The sequence below is a fragment of the Aphelocoma coerulescens genome, chromosome 4A (assembly GCF_041296385.1).
Source record: "Aphelocoma coerulescens isolate FSJ_1873_10779 chromosome 4A, UR_Acoe_1.0, whole genome shotgun sequence".
NCBI classification, from domain to species: domain Eukaryota; kingdom Metazoa; phylum Chordata; class Aves; order Passeriformes; family Corvidae; genus Aphelocoma; species Aphelocoma coerulescens.
The window spans coordinates 10,488,792-10,508,410 of NC_091018.1; the positions used below are offsets into that span (position 1 = coordinate 10,488,792).

The following is a 19,619-nucleotide window of genomic DNA, read 5'->3' on the forward strand; positions in this document are numbered from 1 at the left end:
ACTAGGCACAGGAGAGCATTAACACAATGTAGTTCCAAATAATCTCACTTCAACTTGTTAAAAATCAATTAAAAGGTCATTGCAACAACCAGGACTGATTACACCTTTCCTGAGATACACAAGCTTGTTCTTGAGACAATTGTCAGAGAATATCGACAAGCAACAAAAAAATAAGATTTCTAAGTTTCCTTCTGGATGATCATAACCATTCAATTTCTATCCATTTTTCCCCATGTCTCATCAATTATCTATGAAAAAGTTCACATTTCCTGTGTACTTTCTTTAAAGTAGTTGACAGTAGACTTTCTTATAGATTATTTCTTTATATTAAAAAAAGAAATTTGGTTCCAATTTTTCCTCAACTTTATGCACCACGCATACTGCATTAGATTTTTCTGAGGGAAAAATCTAATTTCAAAATGCATTTGAAATAAAATATTGAGAAGGCATTCAACAAATTTACAAGGACAAACTGACAAGTCTCCAGACTTGAGTTTATTTTCACAGAATGTGAGTGGACCTGGCAGTTGGCTCATTTAGACCTCTAACTTCTGCTTTACCCACCTTCAATTAAACCAAAGCAAGAGAAAATTGATGCTTTCAGATCCAGCTTTGTTTGCACCAGTTCGACATTTATTTAAATCCCTCAATCATCTCAGCTGCTCACTCTGAATCCTTCAAGCCTGTGAAGATATTTTGACTGCAGTGTTTATTATAACTGCAAGCATGTATTTCCAATTGGTATATCTTTTTTACAAGTAGAACTACAACTGCAAAGCAGTTCAGCTCTGAGGCAGTTTCTTCACATTCAAATCAGCTCCAGCATTAACTCAATTTTATAGCTGAGTTCTCTGGGGCACATGGAGCTCAAGTGTCAATTACAAAGGTGCCCCATTTAGGACCTAATGGTTTGGAGCCTTTGTATACCTCAACACAGTATCATCTTTTTCCAGTGAACTGAACATCACAGATTTTCTCAAGCTTTGAGTTAGCAAGTAGTTGAATTACAGGAAAAAAACCCTATATAATATATGATGCATATATTCCACCAGCAAAGTGGAGGTTCCATCATTAAAAACCTGATGACATACCTGGAGGAGAGTTAGCAATTAGATGGCATTTAGACTTCAAATTCTGGTGGCAGTGAGTTGTACTTTACAGAGAACAGTTAGCAAATGTTCTGAGCAACATACTCTAGCCTGGGGGTCAGTGTAATGGAGAAAAAGAGGACAAAACCTCATCAATACAAATACATGTGAGTGCACAGGCATTAACCAATCGAACCTCCAGACCTTCACCACTTCCAGGCCTTAATAACAGCAGACAGCCACAGTGTCAGGATGTATCAATACCATGTACATCCAGTTCAATCAGCTGCACTAACACTCTGTGAGCTCTCCCAGAGCATTACACCATTAGACACAAAGTTTTAAACAAATACTGTCTGTGTATTGATTTTCAGTGATAAAAATATCAGGTTAAATAAATGGCCTTTTAGAGCAGTATTTCTGATACTCTTGAGATGCTACAGGACATCTGGGAGAAGATGCTCACAGAAGGATGCAGGAAGACTTCTCAGTGTGGGAACAGGGACAGACATGGCCAGCCAAGACAGGACAGCTGCCAAGTCATAGCTACTGTTTGCTTCTCACTAGAAGTGTAACAGTGGGTACATTTCCCCAGTCTACAGCTTTCTAGTATGCTCTTAATCCTCTCTCAAACAGTATTTGCAATCCCTGCATATGCACAGACCTCCTGCTGCAGAGATACAGGGAAAAAAAGATGTTGAATCTCTGCCAGACCCCTCAAAAGTCAGACTCAGCCATGGCCAGTAAGTGCACTGCACCAATTCCTATGTAGGGCCATGGAAAAGACTGAAAGTTTACCAAAAGCACAGTGTTTGCCTCTCCCTGCACAGGGTGATGGGCTGGATTACCACAACTATGAATTAATTAATTACTTGCAAAGAGTGACTTCCTATGCAGATGCAATCACAAAAATAAAACTGACATTATTAGACCCTATTTGCATTGCTAGGGTGTACTTCAAAGCAATAAAACTCCTACAAAGTTGCAGGGTTTACTTTACCTTCAAAACAGACAATGGAACTCAGTTAGCGGTCACCGCTATCCTCACTTGGTTTTATGTTTCAGATCTAGGCTCTCTGTTATCCCATACAAAATTTCCACTGATAACCTTACTGTGTTGCATTCACTTGGAGCTCTTCGACTCATTACAGGAACTAATGAGTCTGAAAAGTAAAAAGAAATCTGCAGGAACAGGAGAAATGTCCTTGTCTCCCCTTTACAAACTGAGGCAGCTGGACAAATACTTGGAGTGCTGTATGGGAGGGCAGAGATAGGGCAAATCACACACAGAATCACAGAATAACAAGGTTGGAAGAGACCTCCAAGATCATCAAGTCCAACCCATGCCCTAACACCTCAACTAGACTATGGCACCAAGTGCCATGTCCAGTCTTTTTTTAAACACATCCAGAGATGGTGACTCTACCACCTCCCTGGGCAGACCATTCCAGTACTTTATTATTCTTTCCATGAAAAACTTTTTCCTAATATCCAATTTATACCTTCCTTGACACAATTTGAGACAGTGTCCTCTTGTTCTGTCAGTTGCTGCCTGGTGGAAGAGACCAACCCCCTCCTGTCTACAACCTCCTTTCGGGAAGTTGTAGAGAGCGATAAGGTCACCTCTAAGTCTCCTTTTCTCCAGGCTAAACAACCCTAGTTTCCTCAATCGTTCCTCATAGGGCTTGTGTTCCAAGAAATGTTGTGTTTCCAAAAGAAATAAAGTTCCAGGATGGTGTTCTGACCATTCGCTTTGCCCAGCTGAACACGACTTAATATGTACATGGGGGGTAGAGGGGTGGGAGAATGCTAAATGAATAAAATGCAATTCCCTTTCATTGCTTGGTTTGTGCATTTAAGGACTCCTGGGAAGTTAACATTGTACAGGACTCAAGTTTCCTGCATTTAACAAAGGTCCAAGACAAACCATTTCTGCTCAGCCTCAGAAAAGGGACATGGCCTCCTTGCTGTCTCTCCAGTGGAGCAGAAGACTTGGAAAACTGTGCAGCAAGCAAGGTCCTACCCCACCTTTAGTGTTTCTTCAGCTTCAGACTCATGGTTCTGCACAAGCATTCCAGAAGGCCTTATGACAGAGATCAAAGGAGATGCTGAACCCTGAACAGCCTCTTTCTTATCAAATAAATGCTTGAGGAAATAAAGCCTCAAGAATGTGAGGCACTGCATTCAGTTAGCATCTTCATAGCCTATAGAAGACAGACAACGGCAAGCAGACAAGAGAAAGAGGTGAAATTTTTGCCTGGAGCTTTTAAAGACCAATTTCCTCCATGCTACAAAAATTACTTGAAATCAAACTTATGCTCCAGATTTCAGGACACACGCTTTTCACAGCAAGATGCATCAGCATAGGAAAATGGATCCTGTGGACCTCATCTGGTCCTCTAGGTCACCACCCTGCAGCCAGCCTCTCACAGAACACACTTCAAGCTATTGCAGGACCTCAGGGAACGCCCCTCTATTTCTCCTGAAAACCAAGGTTCAAAATAACATGGAATGCAGGATGGTTTAATATTCATATTACATTCGGCAGCAAAAGGTGACTGAGAGGTTAAATTTTCTTCTCTCTTATTAAAGCACATTAGAGGACTTTGTTCTGACAAAACGTGGGTGATGGATTTCCTCTTTGGGAATCCAACAAGCTATCAATGAACTCATTAATCCAATGACAGCTAAGTGAAGTAAAGTTTACCTTCCACAACTCCATGGAACAGGATTTCAGAGTCAATCATACAGCAATAGCAAAGCCAGCAAGACTTCTATTCAATTTTCACATCCCTTGAGCATATCGGAAACTCAGCACCCAAAGCTCCCTTTGCTCTCCATGAGATGAATGACCTGCACTTCAAGGGCCATGGTCACAGAATATGCTGAACAGTGTGGGATTCCACAAAAAGCTTTGTTGAAACAGGGTACAATGCAAAATGACAGCGGGAACCAGGATCTGACCTTGTAGAGCTGATCCTGTTGTACTCTTCTACAGTGTAGTGTTTCTAGGATGAAACTCCCAGGGTTTTTTGCCAGCCCCTAGCTGGTATCTCCCGTGGGGTCCCTCCCATGTGGTCCCTCCCATGACTGTTTTATGCAGCTATAAAAGAATAGCACAAACAGCAGTTTACACCAGGATTCTTGCTACTTTCTCCACTGGTGATGGTGAGGGGAAGAGTCTATAAAGTTAATGAATATTGATCTTGTAATTTTCACTGAAGGAGGGATAGTTCAACAAAGTTTAAGGTCCTTCTCCAAGGATCACAAATAATAAATACAGCAGTAGTACCAACCAGGACATCTGGATAAGCATCTAAATAACACTTAATATCAATAAAGTACTCTCCCCCAATTAAGCAGGCGGTCATAATTCCCCATAGCAACAGACAACATTCAGCTTCTAGCCTTAACAAGATATCCAGAGCAAACAACCATTCACATGGAGAGATCTATTCACATCTCTCACACTTTGCATTCAGACAACACCCCTGACCCCCCTCTGTCGACACACCTTGGCTCCTCCGTGAAGACTCACCAGAAAACAGGTCCCAATGTGCTGAACTCTTGCTAGCTACAATCTACTTTGAGAAGCCTCTGCCTGACAGCAATTCTGAAGGATTTCTGTTGTTCAACAGTGCCTGAAGCATTATGTCCTGCCCTCCTAGTGAGTGTGTGTGTAAAACTAATGGAAAGCAGCTGGTGGGCTGAAGCCAACTTTAAAAAAAAAAAAAAGTAAGAGGAGGAAATGCCTTTCATACAGTCACACAGACTCAGTCTGTAATTGTGTGAGAAGCCAAGAGGATAAGAAGGGGGAAGGGTAAATGGGAAAAATTCATAAGCACCCTGTTACCAGCCCAGGAACTGAGAGAGTCAATGCCTCTGTCCCCTGCACTGCTGCCCCCCTCCCTCCCTGCACTCCTGCCATTTGTTGATTTAGCACTACAGAACTGTGTCCCTGCATGTGGGGACTGGACTGTAGCATACAAACCTGTTACCTTAAACCTACCAGCAGCAGGGCAGCTGTGGGTTTGTACTCAGCTCAGGAGGCCAAACTGAAGTATCAGCTACCAGAGCTTTGCAACAGTTGACACTCACACCAGACAGATTAACTTGGTATGGGGCCACTTCAAGCCGTCCTCATGCACCTAATTACTCTGCTGTGCTTATTAGCATGACCTTGGGTAGCTGCTGTCTGTGCAAGAGTTCTGCTGTAAGTTTCTATCAGCTCAGACAATAGAGCAAATATCTACCTGTTTGCCAAAAGCCAAGGAAAATGGTTCTTGATAGCCCATCCCTAATAATAATTTATCACAGAGATTTCGCAGTGCATTTTCAGGTCAGTATTAATCCAGAGAAATGTGACAGAACTTTGCCTAAATCAAGACAGGCTCTAACATAGTCATGATCTAAGCCACACCAAGATTTTGGCCCGAGACTGTCTCCATTTTAAAGGAAAGGACATTAAATGACCCAGTTAAATTCCACCATTTGGCATTAGCATAGGAGTAAGCTTTTCCCATGTAGTAATTCTTTTTCTTCACTTTTTCAAAATTTCAGAAAACAGCTGGAATGAGGATCTTCTCCCACTCTTCCTAAAAAGAAAAAGAAGTAGCAAAGTCTTCCAGCAACCACACTAAAGGAACCAGTTGCCTGCAGTAGGAGACACTCTCAGATCCACTTGACATGAAGTTTTTGAAAGAGTTGTGGAGGAGCGGGAACATGCCTTTAAAAATCAACAGGGATGTAACCAAAGGCTGCCTCTGCCAGTTAGGCAACTACTTCCAGTGTGCATTAGTGTCTTTGGAAATGGTTTCAAGGCAAAGCAACAGGAAATGTCAAGCCACTATCACTGAACAGCAAACATGCCTCATGCCAGCAGAGTCAAGATGTCAGAGAGTCAAGTATGGGAATAAAAGTCAAGCTTACTGTCTCTGCCTCTCCAAGTGGCAAATTCAACAAGTGTAATCTTCCATCCCAAATCTGGTGGTGGGCATATTTAGCCAGTGTTTTCTATCTTGTGTATGTGCTTTTTACCCCCTCTCCAAATTCCTAATTAATTTTGTCTCACCTGGAGCCTTCAAGCATAAAGTTAGATGACCAGGATCTGACCTGTAGTGTGCAGAGCCCTGGGAGTCTATGGGCTGCTTTGTAGGGATCAGCAAAAGGTGGCAAAGGAAAGAGGTTTGCCATCAGCTGGCTTCAACATGCTCTACAGGGGCTTGAAAGACTGTGGGCCTGAGAAAACTTCAGGGAAATTGCCACTATCTGCAAACTCTGAAGGTGACAAATACTAGTTTAGACAGAAAAACCTGTGAAACAGAGCTTGTCCTTTAAACATATTCCAGCAGATGGAGACTATTGGGCTGGGACTTGGGTAGATTCACTGGTTTTCCTGGCTCTATCATTGAATTGCAGGGCAAATTAATGTATGTCTAACAAGAGCCAAGTTATTTATCACTCAGCCATGAGTTTCTTCACCTTTTGTGTGGAATCACAATGGTCACACTGAACTCCTGGAAAGCTTAATGAGCCCTATGGAAGAGTTAAGTATCACCTCTGCTACAGGAGACCAGCATGCTGGAACCGTATGGACTGACACAAGTGCTACAACCACACAGAAAGTAAATAACAAAAAACTGCATAAAATTTCACAAGAGTAATCTGCATATCTGCTGTGCCCCCGTATTTGAGTCACAGTGATTTCCAAGATGCTATTCTCAGAAAATGGGAAGAATCTTTACATCCTGGGCCTGAAAGATAAGAGTCTGGAGGCATTTTTACCAAATTAAGCTATCTGACTATTGCAGGAGAAATGAGGCTGCAACAATAGAGAACTGAACACCAGAACTGAAACATGGAACTTTAGGCTATGTCTAAAGCTTTCTCTTTTTAAAGGTTTTTCCAAAACAGTCACTTATCCCTCAATTTTTGGTTAAAGAGTATCTTAAAGATGGGGGAAAAAAAATCTTCAAATAGATGAACTTCTCAGGACAAGAGATAATAAAGACATTTAATGGCCAAGAATTCAAAGTGCACTGAAAAAAAAGGGGAGGCAAACAGAAAATTCTGGGATGAACTGTGTTACAAATTTTTACTCTGAAGATCAAAACATCAGAAAACCAGTCAGCCATCTTTTGGCTATAAAGGAACAAATAAAACACAGGCTTTGTGGTCTCAGAAGCTGCCTTTGGCAGGAAGTTCGGGAAATCCCTCTTCATGTGAAGTCCCAAAACCTATTTGTGTCAGTATCTACTGCCTGTACACACAACAAATAAAAACAAGGCCAGCTCATTCCTATGTTGAAACACACTGTGTCTGGCTGGCTAACCCTGAGCTCCCACTGCCTGGGGGCATTTCTGCAATTCAGAGCCCATTTTGACTTCTGATCAAGGAAGGCCAGAGGCAGCCTCCATGCTTGCAGAGGAGCTCTTCTGCAGCTGTATGAGAAGTTTGATGGTCTCCCTCCCTTCTGTTCTAAAGGAAACCTCCTGCTGTCCCTGCTCTGGTCTCCCAGCTGCTCTCTCTAGAGCCTCAAGTTAGGCAGCTCCGGAAGTACAACTGGTCTTGAAGCACACAGAGAACTGCTGGAGACAAGGGATATCATCCATGTGCTCAGAGCAGTTCCTGAGCCATTTCTGTCCCAAGGGCAACTACTAACCTTTTGCTCTAGTATGAGCAACTACTAAAAAGGGATCCTATCCCAGGATTCCAGACACAAATACCTCTCTAAAACAGGATAATCTAAAATAAGATTATCTGAACTAATGCTGTTTCACACCAATGGAGTATCAAGCTGAATTCAACTGTGTTTTAAGGCAGTGGCACAGTAGCATCAGGGAACAGAGACAGTACATGACAGCAGAAAAAAACAGGAGTGTGACACCAAAGAAAACAAGGACTGCAAGATGGGGTAAAGACAAGCAGGCACATGGGGGAGGGAATAAGATGGGGACAGACATTCTCTGCAAGGTTTTCACAGGCCAAGGCTGCAAGAAAGGAAGCAATAAGACAATTTGCATTTTTTTAATTTAAGCTTTTGAAACATTATTTTCACTAAACTGAAATAATGGAAAATAGTTTGCTAGAGTGAACCAGCAAACAATTCCTCTGCACCTCTGTCAGGTCTGTATTTTCCCATGTACATAGATAGCTTGATGGTTACCACAATGTCTCCATTCTAATTCTGAGATAGAGCACTCAAATACATCTCATTTGCATCAGAAGTACTGTGTGGATCAGAACTGCATTGTTAGATGGGTGATACCTGGAAGCCCCAGCAGAAGAGCACACTTACGTATTTCTGAAAATGAATAAGGATAAATGAATTTATCACGAGTACAAGTCAAACATTTAGTTCACTAATTAACACCAGATCCTTGAATCTCAGAGGCCAAAAGGAACAACCACCACAAAATTTTGAAGCCACCTTCGCTCTGGATGGATGGTTAGAAAACAAGATAAGGCAGCTTTTTCTGCGTAGCCAAGTTTCCCTGCTCTGACCAAGTGCTACAATTCCCTCTAAGAGCACCCTGGTCTGGGCTGAAGTAGAGTTAATTTTCATCATAGCAGCTGGTATAGAGCTGTGGTTTGGATTTGTGCTGGAAACAGTGCTGATAACTCAGAGATGCTTCCTTTATCACTAAATAGGTCTTACCCAGAGCCTTTCCTGCTCCTCACCCACCCCAGCTGTGAGGAGGCTGGGGGTGCACAAGGAGCTGGGAGGGGACACAGCCAGGACAGCTGATCCCAGCTGACCCGAGGGATATCCCCGACCATATGGCCTCATGCTCAGCATATAAACCTGGAGGAGAAGGAGGAAGAGGGGACATTTGGAGGGATGGTGTTTGTCTTCCTGTCACCATGACATGTGATGGAGCCCTGCTGTTCTGGGGATGCTAAACACCTGCCTGCCCTTGGGAAGTGGGGAATCAATTCCTTGTTTTGCTTTGCTTGTGTGCATGACCTTTTCTTTACCTATTAAATTGTCTTGATCTCAACCCACAAGTTTTCTCACTTTTACTCTCAGATTCTCTCTCCAATCCCACCAGGGGAGAGTGAGTGAGTGGCTGTTGTAGGGTTTAATTGCTGGGGTTAAAGCACAACAGTCACAAAGATACCTACATGCTACAGCATGGAGATGGGATAGAACAGACCACAGAATGTCTTAGCACCTGTACACTTACCCGAATGCAGCAGTACACACAAGTATAACAATACAGTTAAAGTGAATCATGGTGTGTGTGGCCCAGGTCACGCCCTTTTCACATACATTGTGTTGCAAACCTTGGGCTGCTGGCACAACCCTGACTATTAGCACAGTGATGAACAGTGACAGCTCAGCATCTGCAAGAAAAATCAGGATATCAACTGGCTGGGTTTTTTTTTTTCTTTTTTTATACAGTGACTCCCGCAATGGAGTGGGAGGCCACCTGCTATATTGAAACAAATAATTATGAATAAAATAACAACAATCTTTTCTGTATTCAAAATAATATTTAAAACTACTCAATCTATAATAGTTTTACCAACCTTGAGACTATAACAGATATAATGCAGAGCTGTAAGCTTGAAGCACATTAGTGTAGAACACCTTGTGCTCAACTTGTTTTCTTACAGCAGGAGAAATCTGAGGGGTGGAAGGGAATCAACCTTGGAATTACCTTGGGTTTTTTCCTGTTTCCCCATGGACAGACTTATCTCAGATTTTCTCAAATCTGGCTGGTAAGCAGCTCTAGCTGTCCTACACCAGCTCAGGTAGGTTATCTACCGGAAGTACAACTTGAACCCACTGCATTTTTGTCCTATATATCATCAGATTTCAGCTTCTACATCCAATTCTAGGCATTCACATCACAGCAGATATGAAAGCCTCAAACTTTGTAGACCTCTGCACAAGGATGAAATGACAAATTATTCTCTCCAGTTGGCTCTAGGGGTACAAAGCCAGACACTTGGAGCAGCAGAAGTTTCTGTCTAAGAAGAGAACACAAGGGAAAATTATGACAAGATGTTTCCATGGCTCAGTCCGGCAAAATAATGTAGACAAAAAACCTGATGGTCAAATGATGCAGAAGAGTGAGAATTACATTCAGCAGATTGTCCCAACCCAAGCTTCTGCTCCACTGCAAGTGATGTAGGACAGGCGGCATTAGAGGTCAATTTGACAGCATATCTGTCAAATACTCAGAACCTTGGTGATAGCAAAAGGGCTGTTCTACTGAAACCAAATAAACAGGCCTGCTTGGAATTCCTCTGCCTACAGCCAGCAAACACACTGTACCACTGTGCCTGCTAAAACAAACACCATCCAGAGACAAGCATGAACAGAATGAGGAGATGGGAGTGACTCACTGGTGTATTAAGCCAGAACTGAACTTCTTGCACAAAGATGAGTCAAAAAGAATGAATCACAAAGATAAATAGTTGATTTTTTTTGTTAATAATATAGCACCATTGTACTAACTGTGCCCAATTGCCTGCAGTGCCATGGCTCTGACACCTCCTGACTGCTTCTGTTCACCCTCTCTGCTATTCTTGAATAAGAAAACAGGATTTAAACCTCCATACATTTAATACCAGACAGAGCACCAAATGACTCCTGTGGGCTGAAGACAAAATGCTCAGAAATGTCCAAACACTGTACAATTGCCAAATACAGGAACATGCTCATAGGTTGTGTACTGAAAGATTCCTCCAAGAGACTCACAACACCTGAGGAGTCTTTTCACATCAGCTCACGCTCTCTGACTTGGCCCGAGCAGGGGGAGCTCTCCACTTTTCATAAAAGCTGTTTCTTGAAACTCAATGTTGTCACCCCTGTGTGGATCCAAGGATTATCTCTGCACAAGTGAACTTTGCTCGGCATAAACCACCTATCATACTCAGATATTTTCATTTCAAAAAACCCCCAACACTGAAAAGCTGTTAATGAATGATTCTTGCTCTTGTTGGGAGATAATATGCTAAAGTGATGTACAATAAAAAGACATGTAAGCAGACATATTTTTAGTGTTTATGGGTAGCATTTCACCTCTCCTGAATGCATCAGCCACACAGATAGATCCCCAGATCACCACAGGACCAGTGGCTCTGCCACAGCTCCCGGAAGCCTGCACTGATTCCAAAACTGCACAGCCTTCTGACAGCTGCAAGCAGCACTGATCCCATGGACCATGGCTGAGCCGAGATGACGCTGGGGGATGCCACAGGCAGGGATGGCCGGGGAACTCAGTGTCTCACTTTAAACAGCCCTGGAGTCTTGGAGAGATGCTTCATGTCTAAAACCATGCCAAAGAGCAAAGCATGCTCTTTGACTGCAGTCAGTCAGCAACGCAGCTCCTCAGCCCCTGTGGCAATTACATGCCTCCAGAAACGGAGAGAGGCCACAGGAATTGAATGAGCTGCTGACAGAGAAGAGCCAAGAGGCTCAAACTGCCCTGTCCCCCACGTCAAGTTGCTACTTCAGTAGTGGCTGGTGGAGCTTTAAACCACTTCCAATCCACTTGTCACTGTCCAAGCTAAAACAGCAGCTGCTTGCTGTGGATGGGGAGCAAAAGGCTCGAAGGACCACAGAGACATGTAAAAGCTGTAAAAAGTGTGACTAGCCCCAAGCACAAAGGGATTTTTGAGATTTCCACTGTCCTCTATGAGCCTCTCCAACAAGAAGGCTGAGGTGAAGGTGCAAGGGGCAGAACAAACAGCTTATCCATCAGGTGGTCAGCACTGTACCATCTTTGGAATAAGCCCAGCAATCACCACAATCTATTCCTGACACTTATCTGAACAGGCAACAACACAAAATACAGCAACAGCACCTAAACCAGAAAACATATTTTACTCAATTTCAGGGTCATAACATCATTTTACATTGGCAATTGCTTTCATCTCAAACAATCTAGAAATATATAGAAAATTCTACTGATGTATTCCTTGATCAACTTGCTTTACCCAAATGCTGAACTTCTTTGCAGGATGAAAGTGCACATCAGCATTTCTTGACAATTATGGAATATAGGAAAAGAACACAATACCCCACTGGAAGTGCAAAGCTTGGCAAAACAGAAGACATTCAAGCTGAAAGGTCCATAATTCTGGGATTGTTTGTGAAAGGCACCATGAAATCCTGTGTGACCACATTAAATACAGATAAATACATTTTCTTATAGTCTGCTACAGAAACCAGTCTGAGCTGGCACACAAAGCCTTCAGCCAAATATTTTATATAGCTTCTAACACACTGTATTTGTCTTTGGAAATTGGCAGTTCGCGTTGACCATCAGCGAACCTTACTATTCAAGCAACCACATTTTCAGCTCGTAACAACATACTTGGCTAGTCCAAAAAGCTGAGGAGCATATGAAAAGATTTCTCTACAGGCTTTAGGAAACTTTATCCTATCTGTCCAGGTATAATATTTTTTTTCTAGCACCAGACTTGGAAGAAGACAAAAACAGAACCCTGCAACAAGGATGATGAGCTATAAACCTAGCAGAACAATTCAAGATTATTCAGGTTGCATATGCTGGTTAAAGAGAAATATGAAAGCAATCTAGAAGTTTTATTGCAGCGAAATAGCAGACAAGATTGGGACTGTGATGAATAATTACCTGGATTAGGCTCCGAGTTCTTTTTTTTAATTTCATAAGAAGACATTAACAAAGTGCAGGGACAAGAGTATGTGTACAAAGATCAGATTCAGCCACGCATTATTACAGCATACCAAGGCAGAACCTTTGCTTCTTCATGTAAAATGTGGGGGAGTGGCGTAAATGGGACAGCAGCACAGGAGAGCACTACCTAAAGCAGCTTTTAAAACACTCCAGGTGCTTTAGCTGGACTCAGCAGCTCAAAGCCCTGGAAGGAACCCTTTCCCAGTGTCCATGGCAGGTCTCATGGCAGGCACAGAGCTCTAAGTCACTTTGGCCAAATTCCTACTGGTATCTAAGCCAATTGCTTAAAGCATTAAAGTAATTTCATTCCAAAAGAGCTTTCATTCAGAAAGCAAATTAACGCCTACAGGTCAAATGACCACATGAGAATTTGGGGAAGTTGTTCCAATGACAAATTTGTGCAGAAAGACAAATACTTAATGTTAAACACCAAACAAATTTCATTGAAAATTCATCTCGGACTAAAAACATCACTAACGCAGCCGAGGGCTTGTAACCACAAGCCCCGGCGTGCCCTCGGGCAGAGGGGCCGCAGCGTTGGCCTCCACAGCGGCCTCGCTGGCCGGCTCAGTGCAATCGGCGTGGGATGGGTGCGGGCGCTGGCTCCTCCTCAGAGGAAGCACGTCGGGCAGCCGATGGATTAGGCTCGCGTTAGCCCGGAGGCAAAGAAGGCGGGAGGGGCTTCTGGTGTGGGTTCCAACAGATTTACTTGCACGAAGGTCCAGTGACCAGCAAAAGCCTCGAGGAGACGCGGGCTCGCTCCTTTATCGGGGGGCGGAGCAAGGCAGGGAGCGAGAAAACCACCAATGGGGTACAAGCAGAGGGGAGGATAGAATTTTTCAGAACAAATGGGGAAAACAGGGAGGCAGGAGTCATAACAGGGAACCAATTAATAACTAAAAAAGGGAGAACTTTCTGGAACAGGGGGAGGTAATTTAGGATTGGGAGCCACCCAGGGGGAGGTAACCAAAACCTCAGTGATCTCTTCTGGTGACTGACACTTGATGGTTTCAGCCCGAGAGCAGGCTGAGCCACCCCAACACATCACTATTACTGCAACTGGTGTCTTGAACTCATTTTAACTGCCAGTAACCACAGCCAAAGCAGCATATAAAATTTGTGAAGACTGCAAAGGATTAGTAGTTGCACTAATTCACCTGGGAACACATCACATGGCTGAAATAACAGGCGGAGAGGTATAACCTGTGTATATATCAAGTGTAGAGACCTAACTGAAGAATATCAAGAAAGAAGAATCTGTTGAAGAAAAAAAAACCCTGTTCCTCACAAGTCAGATGGAGATTGACCAGGAAAGAAGAGATGGTACATCACATATAGAAAAGCTTCATCTGTTCAGCCTTTATAGTCTGTCTCTGAATTTCAAATTTAAGTGCATTAGATGCTGAAGGATTTGGGGGGAAAACTCAAATAATGTAAAATGACTTCTTTTTGTCAATTCAAGTGCCAATCCACCTACCTTCATCAGGACTCACTCATAGCCCTTTTGCAAGTTCTGATGGCATACTCTCCCTTTATCTAAAGCAAACTTCTATGCCAAATATTAATTCCCTGTTACAAATTTCAAAGGAGGAAAAAGGTCAATATCGGATGGAAATGCTAACTGAAATCCAGTAGGAGTTGTGTGCCTTTGAAAATGCACATTTCCACCAGAGTAATGTGAGACAAATTCTAGGGTGTGAGGGATACAACCACTAGGAGAGGGGAAAAATAGTCACTTGCCACCTCCATTTTTGAACTATATTCCACCCTCTGCTATCCAGGACTTACTCACACATTTAACTATCAGCATTCCCATCTTAACCCTCAAGACACAACTTCACTTACCTTCCACTGTGCATGTTCCCTGTCTGTAATCCCTCATCAAGTGCAAGAATAGAGCCCTCTGCAGTCTGCTGGTGCAAAACACGATCAAACCACTCCTCAGGTTTGGCAGCAAGAAATTTTGTTCTGTTCCTTAGCAGGGAGAATGCCAAAGGAAAAACAGAATGCATCTTCATGGTGGTTTAAAGCACAAATACTAACATGCATTCTCTCATTCTCTTTTCCCTTGATAGTCTACTCCAACAGAACATGTCAGTGAAGTGATAAAAAAATAATTCTTTTAAATACAACCAAATCTGTCAACAGGGAGCAATTACAGAAGCAAACCTCAGATTGCTTATAGAAAAACTGAGCTCATCAAGTTCTTAAAGAGCATTTACTGCCAGACTTCTGGCTGAACATTTTTTAAAAGTCAATATGAATTTCTGTATTTCTCCTTTTTATGTGTTAATATATAAATGATATAGCTAATCACTAGGGAAGAGGGCATTTTCCCTCTTGCTGTAATTAAACAGGAAAAGGTTCTTAATTCCTTTTTCAATATTTCATGTTTATACCTCTAAAAGAAAAAAAACATGACCAATTTTCACCAAACAAATATTTTAGCCAGGGCTGTTTTTTTGCACTTTTGTGCTCAGGCTGGTACTTCAGTCCCAAAGCATAACCACTTTGTTCAATGCTGCAGCTGCAATACAACAAAAATAGAATTTCAAAGTACCCACTAGACTCAGCTCACTTTGGAAAGGTGGAGGGGAGGGGTCAGCATGGCACTTACTTTTTACTTTTCAGGCACCCGTAGAACCCAGCCATGGTGCTTTCCAGGAGGCGTGTGTGCATTTAATTCACCCCTGGGTGTGGATGCCAGCACGGGGCTTCTGCCACCATGTATCACGCTCCCCACTTGCCCACATGCGTGCATGAGAGCACCAGCGTGCTGCGGCAGTTACTGGCCAGATAAAGTTCCTGAGCTGAGGCACTCAGACTCTGCTGAACTGGGTCCAAGAAGGGCTGTGCCTGCTCCATAAATGGTTATGAACTGTTAACTCCCCCTTTTCCTGTCTCCTTCCAGCTCTTGGTACGCACAGCATCCTAAGTGTAAAATATCGTATAGCATTTGATTCTGTCTCCCTGTGGGACTAATGAGAGGCTCGGTTGTAATTAGGATGTGAAGAAGCCCTGAGGAGACTGTTATTGTTATTTTTTAGACAGAGGAAAGGTACAGAAAATATTCGCAACATCTTTGAAATAACGACTAAAAACTGTAGAGTTTTTAAATAGGGTTTTTCTCCAGCACATAAGGGGTGCACAGGACCTTTCAAAACAGGCATTATCCCAATTCACTGTAAATCCCAATCTATTCTAACAAGCTATTCTGCACATTAACAGGAAAAAAACCACAAACAACTGCATCCCTGCAATATTGCAAGGTCAGGCAAAAAGCTCTAGAGTTTAAATTAACCAGCACACCCATATGACAAAATTACTGCCTGGTGACGGCCTCTGACAATATACTAACAATTGTTACTCATTATCACAACTAAGGAGGCACTCACTGGGTGTGGAAACAGGTAAATGCTGGGGAACATAAATCTCAAGGAGCCTCATTCATAGGGGTGACCCAGGTTCTGGGGACAACATATCTGTACACATTTCTGACATTACACTGCATTAAATTCAAATGGAAATGAATTTGCATCATGGCTATCAATGGCCTCTGCTGAGGTAAAAGCAGAGAGGAGGCAAGACATTGCTTGTGCTGCCTGCACACAAGGAGGGAGCAGCAGCAGCCAGTGCCACAGTGTGAGTCTGCTCCTGGAGTTGCATGGCTTGCTAAGAATATCAGCTCCTGATTAAAAATTGCACAGATATTTAAAAGTAGGAGGTTCATAACTCTCATAAGAGCAAAGCAAAGATTTACAGTCATTCCTAGAAGATCAGAAGAAAAACACATTTATTTGTACTTCTCAGCTATTACGTAGTGTTTGAATACTTGGGTCTGGCAAGCCAGTAGGAGGGAGTATTATCAAGTATTTTTATATGAGATTCTTAAAGACATTTAGTAGCAATACAGATCTACAGAGTAGAAGTTCTTCTCAAATACTTGGAAAAAATACTTTATTTTAATACCCTTCTCCTAAGACAGACGTGTAGTTTCAGAAATGGACCTCTGGTGAGGAGTCCCATAAGTGGCTCACCTACAGCAGTTTTCTAACAGTGCAGAAGTTTGACATCTGTGAATGGACAACTCCCATTTCTCAATTTTCTGTAAAGGCCCCTAACAAAGGAAAGCTGTCACACAAATAATAGATGACAACAAGTGTAAGGGCCATCACAAACAGGAAACAAATCATACTCTAGTCTAGTTTCCCACTTAGATGGAAAGCAAAAGCCTCTACAAGCAGCCAACTTCAATGCCATCCAGAGTGCATTTGCATTTGGAGATCAAAGATGATCTCAAGCAGATACAATACACTCTCTGTCTCTTGGGAAAAGACAAAGCAGCAAAAATACAGTAGCACTAGTTGAAGTTTTACCCAAACAAGTTTCACTTGTGAATGTTGTTGTGAATTACTGCACCTGTCATGATGACTTCACACTGAACTCCTAATCCTGGCAGAAAAAGGATCATTAGAGAGCATTAATCTCCTTCCATCAGGGAAAGCCCACAGGAAAAAAAAAAAGCAAAATCAAGGCTTCAGTTATTGGGCAACAACCACCAGAAAGGAATTCCTGGAGATTACTGGAGAAGCCTTCTGCCTGGCTTAATGCACAAAACCTTGGATGTAGGACTGCATCTGAAATCTGCCTGGCATTTAGTTCAGAAAAATGCTGCCAACAGAAACATTTATACTACTATATTACAGTAAGAAATGAAGGAAACCTCATGAGAAATTCATATTTATATTTAAAATCAAGAAAGACTGAATGGCCTTCCAGTGGGAAGGCACAGTCCCTAAAGCTAGTGGAAGGGTGTAATCCTGATGGCTTTGGAAGAATTTCATCATTTTAACTGGTATAGAACACAGCCCGGAAGCTTCAAAAAATCAGGGGTTTTGCTAACATAAAGCAGATTTCCTGTCTCCAAACCTCCTCAGATAACTTGCCTTCAAAACATGCTTTCTTTTAATATTGTTTTCTTCTTTCGTGCATTTTTGTCTTGAAGTTACTTACCTGAACATGCAAAACTTCATCTGTCAGCTTCCATTTAGGCCAAACATAGTCCTTTTCACAGCAACTGGCAGTTTAGCAACACACATTGCACCATCTCAAAACCCCTTACTTTCCAAGCACAGACTAGTAAACAGTCATTAAAAATAATTATCCCACCTCAGGATTTAATACTTTTTGATTCTCTATCTCCATATCACTCTCCAAGGCACTTCATGATAGATTTATTATTCACTGCTCGGCCTCTTTATCACTAGCACAGCTTCAAATAGCTACACGCTGAGAGTTTTCGGTACAGCTCTGAAATCTTAGATGTTGATAAACATCACAGCTCTGTGTCCCCAGGCAAATCAGTGCAAGCAAGCAGGTATGTGCCGTACCCTGCTCTGACCGGCAGACATCGCTGCGCTGACATTTGCTCCTCACTTGTCAAGCTCTAAAGTGAATGGACTGCTCTACTTCCAGTTAATCAATTGAAGCTGTTTTCAGCTGGGAGGTAAACGAACAGCAAGTAACCACAGACTTTGGCAAAGTAAAGATGGTTTCTCAAAGATAGGGATGACAGCAAGTTTAAACACCTGAAATTTCGGTCAGATCTGGGTTTCCTCTAAAGTTTATGGCTTGACTTGAGTGAAATAGCCCAGTCTGGGCCTACATTCATTTGAAAATCAGGCCTTTCTTCAAACTCACTGTCATGGCTTTCCCTCAACAGCCCAAGATTGCACCAGCCCCCTGCAAATCACTGCACATTCAAATCACTGCAATCCAAATCTGCTTCCCCTGCAGGGAGAACAAGCAGTCCCAGGGGCAACCTGCCCTCCCACAGTGGTACCAGCAGCAGAGCTCCCAGCACCTGGCAGACTTCCCAACACGTTTCTTAATCTCTCCAAAGGGAATGAGGGAGGCAAGTCTGCGCAAGGTCCAGCCACCCAACCATTGGGAAATCCTTGCACCAAAATACAGGTCCTAAAATCATCAAGCTATTTTTTTTCACATGCACTGTCACTTGTGTCCTTGCGAAAAAGGCCTCTTCAACTTAAGTAACCAATAGCAACTCCTAATCCAATGGAGGAAACTCAAATAGACACATATTACAAATACACACGTACTACAAATACCATGAGTACATGCCAGCAGCCTGAGAGCAGAGGTGTTAGGAGTTACACACACAACCAGCAATTCTGAATATGTTTCATATCCAACAGGGCTACTGTGTTTCGTGCAGCCTCTTGCAACTGGATCTCTAAGGGCTAACCACAACCTTGCCTCCCTGGATCCCTGACTGCAAACACTTCACATTTCGCAAAACGCTCATCCAAAGCTGGCTTGTAGGGCATCAGGACACACAGTGCACAGCAGCAGGAAGGGACCAGATGTCACACAGTTAGGAAATCACGTTTCACAAACTGCATTTAAACAGGGGTGTTTGGTTTACATTTTTTGAAATTTATTTTCAGAAAGGGACAGAAGTTTCATTTGAGCTTTTCACTAAACAAATTTAGAGGTAGGAGCAAAAAACCTACACCAAACTGGTAGACCGTAGCATTTCAGATTTCCTGTATATTTTGATGTCTCTGAACTGACTTCCTCTTAGCAAGGTAAATCTCACATTCTGACAGGGTGAGCCATCATATACTGATCCTTGAGCACTTGGATTTTATGTCATGAAGATTCTATGTATTCCTTACAAGCATGTTGCATTTGTACCCCTAGCAACACTTTGCAACTGTGTGCCAACATAAATGTGACTCTCAAGAAACACTTTGCTGAAGAAGAAAGGAATTCAGCTTTCTTACTAGTGAAATTCCCAGGCTGGCAAGTTGGCCAGGCTTAGAAATTTACTGTGAAA

The 19,619-nt window shown here is 42.6% G+C and overlaps 1 protein-coding gene across 1 annotated transcript in view; it reads right to left on the reverse strand.

The window, feature by feature from the left end:
• The window catches only part of KIAA1210 (KIAA1210 ortholog), a 43,557-nt gene extending 25,380 nt beyond the window's left edge, over positions 1-18,177 (reverse strand). The window contains exon 1 of the mRNA XM_069015279.1: positions 17,774-18,177. Coding sequence (XP_068871380.1) covers positions 17,774-17,793 — 20 coding nt within the window. The 5' untranslated portion in view covers positions 17,794-18,177. The remainder of the gene's footprint in view (positions 1-17,773) is intronic.
• Between the last annotated feature and the right edge of the window lie 1,442 nt (positions 18,178-19,619).